Here is a 16,113-nt window from a genome sequence, read left to right on the forward strand (position 1 = left end):
ACATTCAGACCTGAGAGGGACGGGAAAGGGACTCCTCCAGTCTCTGAGCCAAAAGATATTTTATAATTTGTAGTGAACAATGTCCTCAGTTTGTACAAGCTTAACTATCTGAAGGGATCTCCTGACAGCCACTGGCTTCTACCTTCCCACTGCCCCTGGTCACCACGGGGCTCCAGCCTGGGGTCTGTATTATCACACTTACCTGTTAGACCACGTCAACTCTTTCTCTCTCATCCTCTCTGTTTGTTTTAAAGACCCCGCCTCATCTTCGGTAAGTCTGGCATCCTTTATTCCTTCCTGATACTGTCTAAAATTTACCTCTTTTAGAACAATCGACAAGTTCTATTCCACCTGCTTCTAATTTTTTCAGCATTTTTTCCCCCTGCATTTTATGATGGCCTGTAACTGCTGTTTTTCACTTGCTTGCCTTCATAATAGTTGTGTGTTAGGAGGTTGACCTGTCTCTACACGCAATGACTTTGGGTCATGGTCACCTCTCATTTTGTGCACATAGGCCCCCAGCACATTGTCCTCTTGCCAGCATAAGGAGAGAGCACCTTTGTCCTTATGCTGACATTCCTCATGTATTTGTTTGGCTCCAAGATCACTGAGGAGATAGAGCAAGGCAAGGGACTCGTTCCAACACCCAAAGGGCTGAAATGCAGTGAGAGCATTGCAAGTGGACACGTGTTCTTCCCTTAGATGCACTGGCCTCTGCCTGGCCTGTCTCTGCTCTCTGTCCACTTCCTTTGCTTTGCTCTCATCAGTTCAAACTGATGACTGGCCTAGCAAATTATATCTCATTTCTCCTTCCCAAAAGCTCTGGTTCCCTGCTTTTTACATTTGCAATCTTCCTGTGACTGGTGTGTGCTGTCCCTTGGGTCTCGGACTGCCAGCTGTGTTTTAATAGTATGGCTCCCCTTCGCTCACTCCTGGCAATGCCATCTCATCCATTTTAGTCTTTGTGCGTGCATGTGTGTGTGTGTGTGTGTGTTTGTTTGTTTGTTTGTTTGTTTTAACAGTGCTTGGCATAGGCACAAGACACACAGTCAGAATCTTAACTCTTAGTGTGCTTTTTACATACTCATTGTCTGCCTTTCCAAATGAATTACATTTTTATGAGAGAAAACAGCCCTAGCTGACTTATTCATAATAGCCAGAACCTGGAAACAGCCTAAGTGTCCCTCAGTAGAAGAAACTGTGGTACATTTACACTATGGAATACTACTCAGCTATTAAAAACAAGGAATTCCCGAAATTTGTGGACAAATGGATTGAACTAGAAATGATCGTAATGAGTGAGTTCATCTAGAAGCAGAAAGAGTCAAATGGTATATACTCACTTATATCAGGACACTAGCTCAAGGGATATGTCCTATGAAAGCCTTCACTTACCAGGAAAGTGGGACAGAGGGGAGGATATCCTACTGGGACTCTAGGTGAGAGAAGCTTGGGAGAATGGGGAAATAGAAGGATCCAGAGGGTCTTAGAAACCTATAAGAAGAACATTATGATGGGCAGATCTGAGCCCAGGGGTCCTGCTCAAACTATGGCACCAGCCAAGGACAATACGTGCAGTAAACTTCAAACCCATACCCAGATCTAGCCAATGGACAGGACATTCTCCACAGTTGAGTGGAGAGTGGGGTCTGACTTTCACATGTACTCTGGTGCCCCATATTTGACCAAGTCTCCTAGATGGGGAGGCCTGGTGGCACTCAGAGGAAGGATAGCAGGCTACCAAGAAGAGATTTGATACCCTATGAACATATACAGGGGGAGGTGGTCCCCCTCATTCATAGGGGAGGGGAGTAAGGGGAAAATGGGAGGGCGGAATGGGAGGATACAAGGGATGGGCTAACAATTTAGATGTAATATGAATAAATTAATAAAATATATTTTTACAAAGAGCCCTAGCAGAGCCCTCCTATCATTTCTGGTGTAGAGCTGGAGTCACACACTGAACAAATACCTTGAGTTTGAATATGACATAGCTGTGCACCAGAAGATATGTGCAAGATTTAGAGTCATGCTTTATAGAAGTAAGATGTATTAAATTTTGGCTGTTTCACAATATGTTACTATAAAGCAACACAGACTAAATGAACTAACCATCAGTGTCAGCATGGTGCATGTGAAATCTGTAAAACTAAGTGGAAAAAGTCAAATGCAAAAGACATTTGTATCTTCAGTTGCAGTTATATGTAGTTCAAAGCCCCGTAGAATTCCTCACTGTTCTATTTATGGTACATATGTGTGTTTAAGAACTAAAAGTAGGGCTGGAGAGGTGGCTCAGCAGTTAAGAGCACCATCTGCTCTTCCAGAAGTCCTGAGTTCAATTCCCAGCGACCACATGGTGGCTCACAACCATCTATATTGCGATCTGATGCTCTCTTCTGGCCTGCAGGCACACATGCAGACAGAACACTGTGTATGTAATAAATACATAAATATTTAAAGAACTAAAAGTAAACACAAAGATTAGAGACTGCCCCATGATCATGATGGGGCATAATTACATATGATGTTAGTATGTTCATTTCCTTTGGTGTGTAATGGATTGTGGATCCTTATTGTTTTCCTCAAATCACACTATACATTATATATATATATTTATACATATGCAGCTCTTCCTCTCTGTCTCTGTCTCTGTCTCTGTGTCTCTCTCTCTCTCTCTCTCTCTCTCTCTCTCTCTCTGTGTGTGTGTGTGTGTGTGTGTGTGTGTGTGTGTGTGCGTGCGTGCGTGCACGCACACACACACACTGTATGTTGACTAAAAGACTTTTTGAATCAGGCCATGGCAGAGAAGCAAGTGGAAAGACTGACTGGGAGGGAGACGGCCCCTTGAGTGTATAGAAGGCCAGTGTTCTTGCATAACAGCTATATTCACTCTACTGTAAGAGCCACCTTGGATTTAGGCATGTGGGCACTAATCTGAGATACAAGCAGGGAAGCTATGTGTACCCAATCAAAGGCTTGGATATAGGTCACAGAGTGTGAAGGAATGCTATTATGGTGGGAGAGCTAACCCAGTACCCAGAGGTTTCCTTAAATAGGTCAGTTCAAGGCCATTTAAACATTTTTTTGAAATTTCTGATTTGAAGGTATTATTATTAACTATTACTAACATTGCTTATCAAGAGAGGATCTTACTGTGAGGCTCAGGATGGCCTGGAACTCACTGTGATGCTTAGGCTGCCCTTGAATTTGCATTACTTCTGTTTCTACCTCCCTTGTTGTAGGAAAAGAGATGTGTGATGACTTGAAAGCATTTATAGTTTCTTTAGTGTTTTGATCCCCATGATATTGGCTTTAAAGTTCGAATAATTTTTCTGTCTAAAATGGGCTAGTATACAATGGTTTTCTACTTTGAGACAGTCCAAAAATAGTACAAAGTAGAGGGTGTGTTAATTAAATAGTTTTGTACAAAGAGGAGGAGGAATAGGATGGGTAGATGGTTCTTTCCAAAGAGGACTGTGGCTAAGGTGGCTGCAAAGTTATGAAGGTCTAAATTCATAGGATTTTCTGAGGGCTAACTGGTTTGTATAGGGATCGGTAGTTGGTAAGTTGTGAAGGATGAAGGATGGAAGGTGTTAGGACATCTAAATATTTGTAGGCCAGGTTTCAGAAGAAAGAGAGGTTTTGATTTGGAATACACAGGGAGAAGTTCCTGAAAGAGAATATAGCTCTTTAGTAGGAGACCGAGCGATGGAGTTAGGCTGGTACTCATCACAAGGCAAGAGGCAGGAAAGGAATTTGGAATCAACTAAAGAGACGCCAGTGTTGTGAAATGAATGAGGCATCATTCTGCAGATTAGAACTCCAAGCCTTGAGTGCACAAGCGTTTCCCAGTGCCTGAGGAAGAGGACACGGGACGGTGCTAAAAAGGCCGGAGCATAAACCAAGACCTGGACAGATGCCCAAAGCCCTAGGTCAGGTGCTCAACAGTGCTCCTTCTGATTTCAGTAGTTCCTACCTCCAGGACAGAGAACAGTGACAACTTTCCCCTTGGCCCCCTGTGCTTCATATTCGAGAATTTAGGAACGTCTGAAACTTGGTTAGAAAATGAGTTGCCTGTTTGTTCCATTTACTGCATGACTGAGCTGTCATTTTTCTCCCTCTGAAAAGACAAAATCATAATTTCCTGTGATTTAAATGTAGTCTGTTCTTTAAAAGGTACCTAAATGTGACACGCTTCAGGAAGATACATGCTTAGCTTAGGCACTAAGTCAAAGTGTCAGAGTAAATCACTGGAAATTGAGGACATGATCATCTGTGGGATGTAGCAAATTACTGTCTGGGCCCCAGAGTGGATAACAAGGGAGGCTTTTCTGAACCGAGTGAAGGGTGGACAGATCCTGGAACAATCTTTTTGAAATTTTATCTATTGTTACTGTATGTTGTGCGCCTGGCATAATTAGTATTGGAATTCAGAAATCTTAGCATCCTGGCAGTAATTGAATATATTTCTCTGTAACTGTCGAGAGCTGTGCTTCTCCATCTACTGTCCTTTATTAAAGCAAGTCACTTTGTCAGGTGCTATAGAAAATGGGTTTTGTTACCGCTGTCCTGAAGTTCAGAACTGAAAATAATGTTATAGTACCAAGAAATGGGGAAAAAATGATAACGAAAATTTTATATAATTCCCAAGTTTCTTATGTTTATTTATTTATTTATTTTGCACAATTTCCAGCTCATGTGATGCTCATGCAAATTATTTTTGTTAGCAGCATACATTTAGCAGTCATATTATTGACATCTAAAAGAAAAGGACTGGCCTCTTAGAATTTTTATGTCCTCCACTTGAGTCTTTTTCCAAAGTCTTTCCTAATAAGTTATTGTAGAAGGTGTGTTCATCTATGTAATTTTAACATAGTTGTTTTCCACTGTAGACAACTTGAAAAAAAAACCATCCTATGTTGTCTAAACAGTTTGGCATGGGCACATTTCATAAACGTAACTTAAAATTCAAAATTAGTGGTTAGGCAGTAGCTACAAGTATATAGATACAAAGGAAGCTCTTTGTTCATTTTACCTGATTTCAAAATATGTCATATTGGGGGCTGGGGATAGTTTATACATTAGGCAAGAAAATAGTAGTTACTTCGATGTTTTAAGTCCCACTTAGATGTTTTTCAGTGATGAAAACTGACATATGAAGATAGAGCATACATTTTACATAATGTTAATTTCCACGAGGCAACTTTAAATTAGTACTAGTCTGTCATTTCCCATGCCTTTATGCTGAGAATTGAGTTGTTTCCACATTCCATAAGTAGATAGTAGTTTGATGGGTTGCTTGGTTTTGTTTGCAGCCAGCTAAGGAGTGATTCAAAGTTAATTTTAAATAACAATCTTTTTTTTTTTTATGGGCTAGGGGCTTTGTGTGCAGTGTCTGTCTCAGTAAGACCACATGCTACCCATGTGTCACACAGGCTGCAGTCTGTTTTCCCTAATGGACCCCTAGACTAACTTAAATTCCTGTGTTTTCAAAAGCAGCATCTCCTCCTGGGAGATACTGCTTGTGAATATCTCCTCTGGCCTTGTTTCCTCGGATCTCTTAATTCTTATCCATCACATCTCTCAAGTCTTGTTGTAAATTTCACCTTCTAGAGGGTCTTTTTAAGTTGTCCTTCCACCAAGTATTCGGAATCCAAACAACTGGAATCGGAATACTACACTATCGGAAGCTTGTACTTGCTGACACAGCTGCAGAAGTGCACGCCTGAGCCTGACCTTTAGTGATGAGTCAGGGTAGAAATGCTAGAAGATGACTCAGCAGAATGTGGGTAGCTCATCTGGGACAACAGGGTTGGTTCCCAGCACCCACATGAGGTGGCTCACAACTGCCTGCAACTCTGACTGCAGAAGATGTAATCCTATCTTCTGACCTTCAAGGACATCTGCAGACATACATAGACACAGAAATAAACATCAAGATCTGCCTTTCAAAATACTTCATCAGAATAAAATAGTTACAGACTGGGCTGCATACGTAAGGTATACATGAAACATAAATGACTTTTGTGTTAGACTTGAGCCCCATGTACAACAGCTTTTGCCTAGTGCATGCAAATGCTATAAAACCACAAACGTAGAAAAACTGAAAGTGTGCAATACTTCCCTTACAACGTTTTCAACCAGAATCCGTAACCTGTGTCTGCTCCCACAGAAGTTTGCACATTCTTCTATCAGGTGCCTTTATTCTTCCTGTTAGTAGTGTTATCAGTGCACTTCTCAAGAAAGAGCACCTTGCACACCCTAAGCGCTCTAGCCATGGCCTTGCCTGCCATCTGTGGCTTATGCATGAAGAGGAAAGATGGAAGCCAATAAATATGTGAAAACCAGTGATCTGTGAACCAGTATGAATCCATCCTAGTTACAGGTTGTCTAAAAGACAAAACAGCATAGGTCTGACTTGGGCCAGTTTTAGTTGTTCAGGATAATTCTAATTTAATTCTCTTCTGGTGGTGGAGAGCTGTTAGTTTTCTATAAAGCCTGGTTCTTTCATTTGTTTGTTTGCTTCATTAGAAAAAAACTGTCTTTAGTGACCTTTTAATGTCATTATATACATTTTAAAAACTGTTGAGGAATGATTGGCCTGACAGTGGGATGAAGAATGGCTGGGTGATGGGCCATAGTTATATAATTATAGGTTATAATTAGAAGAAAGAAAGGCTCTGGTGTCTGTTGTTGTGACTATAGGTAACAAAACTTACATTATATTTCAAAAAGCTAGAATAAAGGATTTTGAGTGTTTTCCCTACAAAAATGATAAATGTTGGAGGAGATGATGGGTTATGCCGACAATGTAGACATGTGTTGAAGTCAATAAGTGCAACTTTGCGCATCGCTTAAAAGTAAATGTAGACAATGTAAAAAGAACTTAGGAAGTGGTTGTGAGCTAACAGGAGCCATGTCGTGATCGAGCTGTGTGTTGTTACTTGAAATGTCCTAATGCTTGAATGCACTTAGAAACTTAACCTTTTCTATATTGAAAAGCACAAATAGTCTAAAAACAGGAATGCCAAAAGGAAGGAAAAATCCAAAGATTAAAAAAAGGGGCGGGGGGAATATCCAAAAGCTACAGAGTTTAGATGGAAAAGCACAAAGTAGACAGAAGAAAGATATTGGAAGTGAAAAAAATGGAAATGTTTATTTCCTTAACAACTGAAGTTAACTGTGAAGCATCAGTTCTTAAGTTGAACAATCAAGCTAAATGCTTGCGATTAGAAACATTGTGTTTCAATGTGAGGTAAGGCAATGATTATCCCTAATTCTTTCTTCTCGTCCTATTAGTGGATCTCTTAGAGCTGAATACAACGAATGAGGTTTTCAAGCAGCACAAACTGAATCAAAATGATCAGCTCCTGAGTGTCCCAGACGTCATCAACTGTCTGACCACAACTTATGATGGGCTTGAACAACTGCATAAGGATTTGGTCAATGTTCCGCTCTGCGTTGATATGTGTCTCAACTGGCTGCTCAACGTCTATGACACGTAAGTTTGTGATTTATCAATTAAATGACCATAAGTGAGTGAAACATGTTAATAATAGACTTGGCAGTATCATCATCATCATCATCATCATCATCATCATCATCATCAGGCTCTGAAAGTAGCATTCTCTGTCAAGAGCAGCTAGGGAAATCTAAGCTACTCTGTTTTCTTTCTCATTGTTCCTTACTATCTTAGATTATTATTTTTGAAAGAAAAAAAAAAGCTGACACTCACTGTGACTTAAAATGATTTATTGGCATATGAGAATCTCTATAATTCTTATATGGTTGTTTAAGAGTGCTTTAGGCATCAGTGAATAAGATTCGATTTGTCTTAAAATGTTAGTTAGCTTCATTGCAGTTGTGGTTGTTTGTATGAGGTGCTTTTAACCGTTGATATCAGAGGACACTAGCATGTGTCATTGGACTATTTTTCATGGTATATAAAGAGCATTCTCAACTTCCAGCACAGCTCACTCCACACACACACCCCCATTTATGTGACCCTTCTGATTTGACAATGTATTTGTGCACTAATCAGTTACCAGAAGACTTGCTGTGAGCTGACATTTCAGAAATGCTGGGAATTAATCATTATTCTGGTAGGGGATAGAAGCATGCACAAATGAAAGAAGAAAATGAAAACCATTGTTTTTCTCGTGGATCCTAAAAGTTAGGTCCCATTAGCTAGCTATTTGAAAATGTGCATTTGTCATCCTTGGACGTAAAGAGGAAGGCGATAGATGATCATTCAGAAGTGCACATGCTGAGCAGCTGATCGACTCTGTGTAAGAAGCAAATGATGATGATAAGAGGCACAGTTTGTCTATAATTTTGTTTACTTTTTTCAGTAGAAAATCCCTTTATCTTTCAATATTAACAAATACCATAAAGTCTTAAAAGAAAAACCAAGATAGTCATGTGCTTGAGGGCACCTGAGAATGAGGCTTAGTTGGCAGAAAGGATACAGGATATGCCACAAGATATTGCTATGTGGTGTCTTCTTATATGTTGCCTTTTAATACAAAGTTTAAATTCTCCTTGGGTGCAATATTAATGTTAGCTTAAGTATATTATTAAGTTGCTCATCAATGTTTTAAAGCCTCAAATGAGATCTTTTCCACAATAAATTCACCAAAAATACCTGGTGTTTTTCGTGTTTTCTGTGCAGTGGTATATAATGTGGGTTCACATCCCAGGGAGAGAGCTGAATTGGAATATTTGGGGACTTCATCTGACCATGTGAAGTAGCATAGAGGAGGACATCTTGATCAAATTTTACGGAGAACATTTTCCCCAGTAGTGTCCAGCTATAACAACAGGCTTAGGTTTCTGGGATGCTGAAATACAACTGGTCCTGGGTTGCTTAAACATCATTTTCTCATGTTTGTAAAGGCTGAAAGACAGAGCTCAAGGTGCTGCCAGGGCTGATTGGTGTGGTGTTATTTTCCCCAGAACCTCTCTCCTTGGCTTTTCGATTGCTCTCTTCTTTCCATTATATCCCTGATTTTTTGTTCCTACAAGTACACCAGGCATACTGGTCTAGGGTCTGCCCTTCCAACCCCATTTTAACTGACTCCTTAAAGATGCCGTTGGCATGAAAAGCAGTGTTCTAAGATACAAAGATTGAGGACTTCAGCATGTGAACCTCAGAGGAGCACGGTTAAGCTCAGAATGTACATATATGCTGCTCCCATTCTAGAACAAGGCAGAAGTGACACATTGTTAAGATGCAATCGTTGTCTGGGAGTTCAGTGTTGGCATAATTCCATTTCCGACTATCAGACTGAACACGTGGAAATGATAAACAAATATATATTTGTTTACTTGAAAGACAATACTTTGAAATGCATCATTGTTTCTTTTTCATGGGGAAAAAAGCCTGCAAGACTTACCTTCCCTCTATGCAAGTGAAATCTATCAATCATTCTGCTGTGTCAGATGGGTTCCCTTCAGTCTCACTGTCTATCATTTACTCACTGGAGTCTATCATTTACTCACTGGAGTAAATGAATGAAGCTAAGGAAGAATCAGTGACTCTGTAGGCAGTAATCTCCGATGCCCAGAGCTGACTGCCTAAGCTTCTCTATTGCGTGTGGCTTATTCATTTATCTAAGCTGTTAACTCTATTTCAAGCAATGGCACTCTGAGTGAATCTGATCAACTGTAATTTACTCCTTCCAGAGTGGGGATCCTGGATGTTATAGAACCTTTAGAAGTCTTTGGACTTAAAAATGATGCCTATATTCAACTATTTTTTAAAGCTTTATGTAATAGAGTTATAGTTCTTTAAGAAAACGTTTTAATATAGATTTACTTTAAGCACAGGTGTTGGGGGAGAGAAAGAGGTTCTTAGGAAAAGTTTAGTGCATACCGAAGAGAGGAGCAGATTTCGTGAAAGAGTTGCATTGATTTGCCTATTCTGACATCATTCACTCATTCATACATTCATTCAACATGTGAGTAGTCGTCCAACACTATCATGAATAGCTGATGAAATCAATGCACACACAGAGAGAGGTATGTTCTGGATAGTCATTTGAGATGATTCCATCCATGGCTTGCCTCTTGCTGTAGATGAGGCAGCATAGCCGGGTGGGGAATGCTGATGGAACAAAACTGTTCACTTGATGACCAAGAAGTGCAAGAAAGAGAGGACATGCTTTTTATCTCCTTGGAGGGCTTGGCTCTCAGAGGACATCTATTAGAGTTTCTCCTGCCTCCCAAGAACACCATCACATTGGAGACCAAGCCTTTAACACGAGTGCCTTGGGGGCCATTTTAGATCTAAACTATAGCACTGTTACATATTTTCAACTGTTTTATTTACTGAGGTATGATGCAACCAGGGCAGACCTTCTCAACTTCAACTTGAAATAATGAGTCATGCGAATAGAGGAGATCAAAAAAAAAAAAAATTCTAAATATGGCTTGGATATGAGATATGATCTTTCCATTCTGCCCTCTATTTAGAAGATTGCAAACCCAACACAGTGAGATACCAGAGTTTATCTGTAACTGCCTGTGACAGATTAATCATAGTTCTGGGGCTACTGTGTAGATTTTATTGTCCTGGTTGCATGGACAGTCTCATCATATTGTTATACCTAGGCCAATCATACATTATAAATCAAGTAAACTCTTGAATTCTAACGTGTACCTAGCTCCTCCTACTATTTTCAGTTTTGTGCCCTGGTTGCTATGTGACTTGGGCAACCACTTAACTTTGGCATCTCAATTTCTCACCTGAAAAACTGCGGTAAATCTATCTGCACAGCTTACCACACAAAAGGTGAGTGTGGAGGGCAAGTGAGCTAATATATGTAGAAAAGGGCACTATAAATTGTAGCGATCAAATTCATTCCATTTGTGAATTCACAGCCTCTCTTAAGCTTCATCTTGCGAGGTTAAAAAGTCTTAATTTCACAATCTTCCTTCTAGATTTAATGGAAATCAAAACCATTTAAATCGTGCTTCAGAGCAATAGTCTGGAACACTTGGCTCAAACATTTTTTTTCTCTATAGAGAATATTAGCTTCATTTGTTATAGTAAGTCATATCCCCCCACTCTTCTGAGATGAATATAATTTTAAAGGTACTTAACTTCTCAGTTAAACTAATTTCAGAAGTTACTTATTAAAAACTGTCAGGGGAACGGAATACTTAGATATTGGCCTATATCACTCACTGAGACATTTTATTAGCTCCTAGATGCATCTCTGATTAGATACTCTCTTTGACCCCAAAACTGTCTATGGTATGGTCCCATGTATAGACATATTTTTCAGCCAGTGTGCCTACATATGAATGCTCATTCTACCCTACGTTTTGGAGGGAGTGTATTTGCACCCATCCCTGTGTCCTCCTCCCAAACTTTTACCATGGCAGCCCATTCCTGATGGTAGACTTGTCTTTCTTGGGAGGAGGAGGAGGAGAAGGAGGAAGAGGACGGCAGTACTAGTGATTCAACCCTGAGCCTCCTCCATGTAAGACAAGTGCTCTGCCACTGAGCTCCAACTGCAGGCCTTGAAACTGGACTTCTCTATTAACTGTGGGAGGCTGTGGACTACTCAACGTGCTCTCACTAAAACCTGCCGACCACAGTGACCTTGTGCTTTCTTTTTCGTTTCCACACATAGGGGTTGATATGTCTTTTCTCTAGTCATTCTCTCATCTTACCTCCCTAGCTAGTGTGTGAGTTTATTGAGCAAGAATCATGTCCTTTACCTTTTCTTGTTTCCTAAAGTTCATAGAACAGCTCTGGGATCATAGATTACATAAGCCTTTGTAGCTGGTGGTGGACAGGGTAGAGGACTGGCATTTTCAGTTGTCTTCCTGATGATGTGTGTGTGTGTGTATCTCTTGTGTTTTCCAAATAGACTGGAGGTCAGGCTCTACTCGGACTATTCTGGTCCCTTAAAGGACTGCTTTGTGCTTACCCACGTTCATGCGTTAGTCTCTTCGTGCATTCGTTCAATAGTCTTTATTGTTTTCCTAAAAGTAAATTCGGAGGATAAACATGTTGCAACTTTTGAAAAGATGAGGATTGGCATTGTCTATTTCCTATGTCTGTTTTTAGGGTTTTAGGAAAACCCTAAAAAAAACATATTAAGTAGAAACACAATTTTTAGCATGGCTCAGTTTATTTGAAACTGGCTAGTGTCTCTTGTGACTAGGCTGGCCTAGAACTTGTGATAATTTTTATGTGTCTGCCTCATGAATAATGAGAGTATAGGTGTTGCTGCCACACTTTGCTATCATTTAAGCATGTTTTCTTTTTTAAAGGATTTATGTTTTTGTGTCATGGTATATATAGAGACATCTACTGGATCATTTCTCTCTTGAGAATAGAAGAATATTAATTAGTATAACTAACAAAACACCAGTAAACTAAGAGTTAAAGGCAGTGTAGCAATAAGATTTCTTCACACTATACCCATATGTAACAAATATTAATGTAGTTTTAAAATGCTGTGCTTTACAACACGGATTAGTTACTCTTCTATTGCTGTGATAAAACACCACAACCAAGGCAGCTCATAGATGGAAGCGTGTGCTTGGGCTTAGAGTTCCAGGGGACCAAGAGCTCGTTACCACCATGGGGGAAGCGCCAGGCATGGCTGCAGTGTGGAGGCTGCAACAGCAAGAGCTCATCACTGCCATGGGGGAAGCGCCAGGCATGGCTGCAGAGTGACAGCTGGGACACCTCAAAGTCCACCCTCAATTTCAGAGGTCCTCCACCAAGGCCGCACTCCCAAACCTCCCAAACAGCACCACATCTAGGGACCAAGTTCAAATACCAATAAGGACACTGCTCATTCAAACAACCACACTAAGTGCCTATAGAATAACGTCAGCATTTGCTTTTTTGTTTTAAGCGTATCATATCTAATCCCTTAAAAGCTAAGAAAATTCAGAGTATAAACCTAAACTGAAAACTGACAGACATTATGAAATAATAAATACAGTGATAAGATGTTGTAATGGGACATGTGGTGTTTTTCTGGAAGTTTTTGGTGCTTTCCCCTTCCCAGGTATCTACTACCATGACCAGCGTTTGTTCAACAGCTTAATAGTACTTTGATAGACACTTGAATAAAGATAGTCCTGCTTTTACAAATAAAATAAATCTTTTTTTTTAGCTCATTCACAAGTGAAGTTGAAATGGTGTCTCACTGGCTTACTGAGAAAGTATTTTCTAGTGCTGATTAATTAATACATTTCATTTTTAATTTTAATTTCATGCTTCCCCTAATACAAATGTCACACCTATCTATTTGAAATCATTCACTGTTAAAATTACAGACATCGATAAATTTCAAAGTAAATGAAGACAGCAAGTTTTAAAGTTTTATAAGTGCTAAGTCTTCAACATGTAACTTTCTACATAGATGTTTTTTCACATTTAATTTTTATCAGTATCCTTCTCTTGCTATATAAAATTGCATATGGACTTTGTGTAGCTTACTTGCATATGCTGTGTAGTTTTATGTATATTTTGATTTTACATTTATAATCAACAGATTTTTTTTATGGCATCTCTTAAAGTGAAATGTATTTAGCTATACGATTGTTTTTTTCATAGCACTTTAATGTGTTCTTGGGCTGTGTGTTGTATGTAAAAGGACTTCCGTGTATTTTTCTAGACTTGTTCAAAGATTTTGATAAACTGTGTCATGAAGTTGTGGTGTAGGTTTCACAGTAATTGTTAAAACTAAGTGGAAAGATTGTATCTTTAACTTGCATTCATTATGCAGTGGTCTGCTCTCAAGAACATGGCAATCAGCATACTGTGTACAGTTTTAATGCATATAACCTATCTTACAATTGCAGGGGCCGGACTGGGAAAATTAGAGTGCAGAGTCTGAAGATTGGACTTATGTCTCTCTCCAAAGGCCTCTTAGAAGAAAAATACAGATGTATGTAAGATCCTTTCTACCATAGTGCTTCTCCTGATAATATTCATTTCCTGGGGACTGACACTATATAACTTGCTGTAATGTAGTTTACATTTTGGAAATCACTACTATGTGTGTACCAGTTTGGGGAAAGAGGATAGTGTGAAGAGAATCAAGTTTGGGGAATTTAAAAAGGTGATTTTAGGGCCACAGATGAGGTGCCTCATAAGAACCAAGCAGAAATGGGTATGCCATTTAAATCTTAGAATGTTGTCCCAAAATTGTAGGTTTTACAATGTCTACATTTTAGCTGAGCAAATTAATGCCAAAATAAGTCAAGAGTCTAGTCAAGGCTGTGACCCATTAAAATGTTGGGCTTGAACTAGAAGCATCTTTTCTTTTTTCTGGCTACCATGTATACTTTTTAAAATTTACTGTGGATACATGAGTGTTATAGCTATAGACCCAACATTTTTATTATTCCACAACCCCTTTTCTTTTCCTTTTCTCCTCTCTTTTCTTCTGTTATATTCAATGCTTAAAAAAGAAAAAAAAAAAGAAAAAGAAAGATAAGATGATCCAAAACTTTTACTAGCATTAATTCTAAATAGTGATATTTTGTTGTTTTGACATTATGAAATGATAAATGCTTTTAATTTTAATTTTGATTGTTTATAGTCATTAAATAAGCCAGCCGTGCCCCTTTTGCTAGCAACTACTGAACTGTATCTTGATATACTCAAGAGAGGGACCTGCATTTAGCATTTACACCTCTCTCCCTTAGTGACCAAGTGTCTTAAAGTGTATGTCTTGATCCCCTTGAATACTTCTAGCCAAAAATAACGCTCCCTCTGTTTCCTGGTGCACTGGGCTGCATTTCAGAGAGTGAAAGATGATGCTAACAACTGTAGCATTGAAAGGAAGTTGAGGTAATGTATTACAAATTGCCAAAAATAAAAAATCAAATATCAAATAAATGATCAGCATCCACATGTGTCTCCAAATTCATCACCATGGTGACGTGTCTTCTTCTGGTTTTATTTGTCCATAAAAGATAAGTAACTTGAAGCTGCCAAACCCATTTCCAGATGATTTTGTGCAGATAAGTGTGTGTATTTGAAAGAGAGGGTGAAGGATAATTCATAAACAGATATCAAAAGACAGAAAGTGGATACAAGGAAGGAGTAGAAGCATGGGGTCTGTGAGTAACTTCGCAGCCCAGAACATGCCAAGGATATAGAAGGCCCTTGGACTCACCTCTAGAATCAAGAAAACAAACTTCTCCCCCAAATGAAGGTATTTTATCATTGTTCTTATAACCTAGCCAGATTTTGTCTCTCTAAAAGCACACTGTATTCAAAATCGTGGACCTTTTGGGATTACTGTTAGATTGGTTGATTTTGAGTGTCAAGGCTAGAGCCTAAAGGCATGATTTTCTCAGATAATTTGGCAAGAATGTTCAGGAAAGAGATGTTGATTTATATGGAGCTTAGTCTGACTGTAGGATCAGGAGGTGAGGGTCCTTGATGGTCTGTGAGCATTGCAAGCCATGTAACAGGAAGTGGAAAGAAGCCTTACATAATGTTTTGTTGGTGGCCCTTTGTCTAGAACTTCAGGGATCTTTATTATTATCAGGAAAGGATACAATTCACAAAGCTGAGATCTTGGCATTTTTAAAATAATTAGGAAAGGAAAGAATTACTGAAAAAAAAAAAAAAAAAAAAAAAACAGTGTTCCAAAATTAGGAGAAAATTGGTCTTTCTCATCATCTGGGATTCGGGGTTTTCTATGCTCCTGAAAGACTTGGGGCTATAAAAGTGGCAGTGATGTCATGGTGCTGAATGGACTCTAAAACGAATGCAAATTCAGTCTCAGGCTTTGCATTTTCTGCACAACAGCCTTAAATGCTCAGATTTGGGGCAGGAAACCAAAGCCCCTGTATTGCAAGTTCTTGCTGCTTAATATAACCTACGACAGTTGCCAGTTTAGGACATAATTAAGTAAGAAGTCTCATGGGTTAAATCTTTAATCTAAGTCTTCACCTCAATACTGAGGTCTGGAAGTGTTCTGAGGTTCAGTTTTGCTTCTTATTTTGAGATGCTCGGTAATTCCAATTCCACTTTTGATTTCCCCAGTGTTGTGAGAACATCTCTTCCCTATTATTTCCTTTGTTAAACTTAAATATTCAAGACAAATTGCTCTTTAGACTCGATGG

At 39.2% G+C, this 16,113-nt stretch overlaps 1 protein-coding gene across 3 annotated transcripts in view; it reads left to right on the plus strand.

The window, feature by feature from the left end:
• Utrn (utrophin) overlaps window positions 1–16,113 on the plus strand; it is a 490,302-nt gene that overhangs the window by 422,213 nt on the left and 51,976 nt on the right. For all 3 annotated transcript variants that reach the window (XM_051164610.1, XM_051164608.1, XM_051164609.1), the window contains 2 exons: window positions 7,300–7,501; window positions 13,834–13,919. In XM_051164610.1, the coding sequence (XP_051020567.1) occupies window positions 7,300–7,501; window positions 13,834–13,919 (288 nt within the window). The remainder of the gene's footprint in view (window positions 1–7,299; window positions 7,502–13,833; window positions 13,920–16,113) is intronic.

This window comes from Acomys russatus, chromosome 21, assembly GCF_903995435.1.
Source record: "Acomys russatus chromosome 21, mAcoRus1.1, whole genome shotgun sequence".
In the NCBI taxonomy this organism is placed as follows: Eukaryota; Metazoa; Chordata; class Mammalia; order Rodentia; family Muridae; genus Acomys; species Acomys russatus.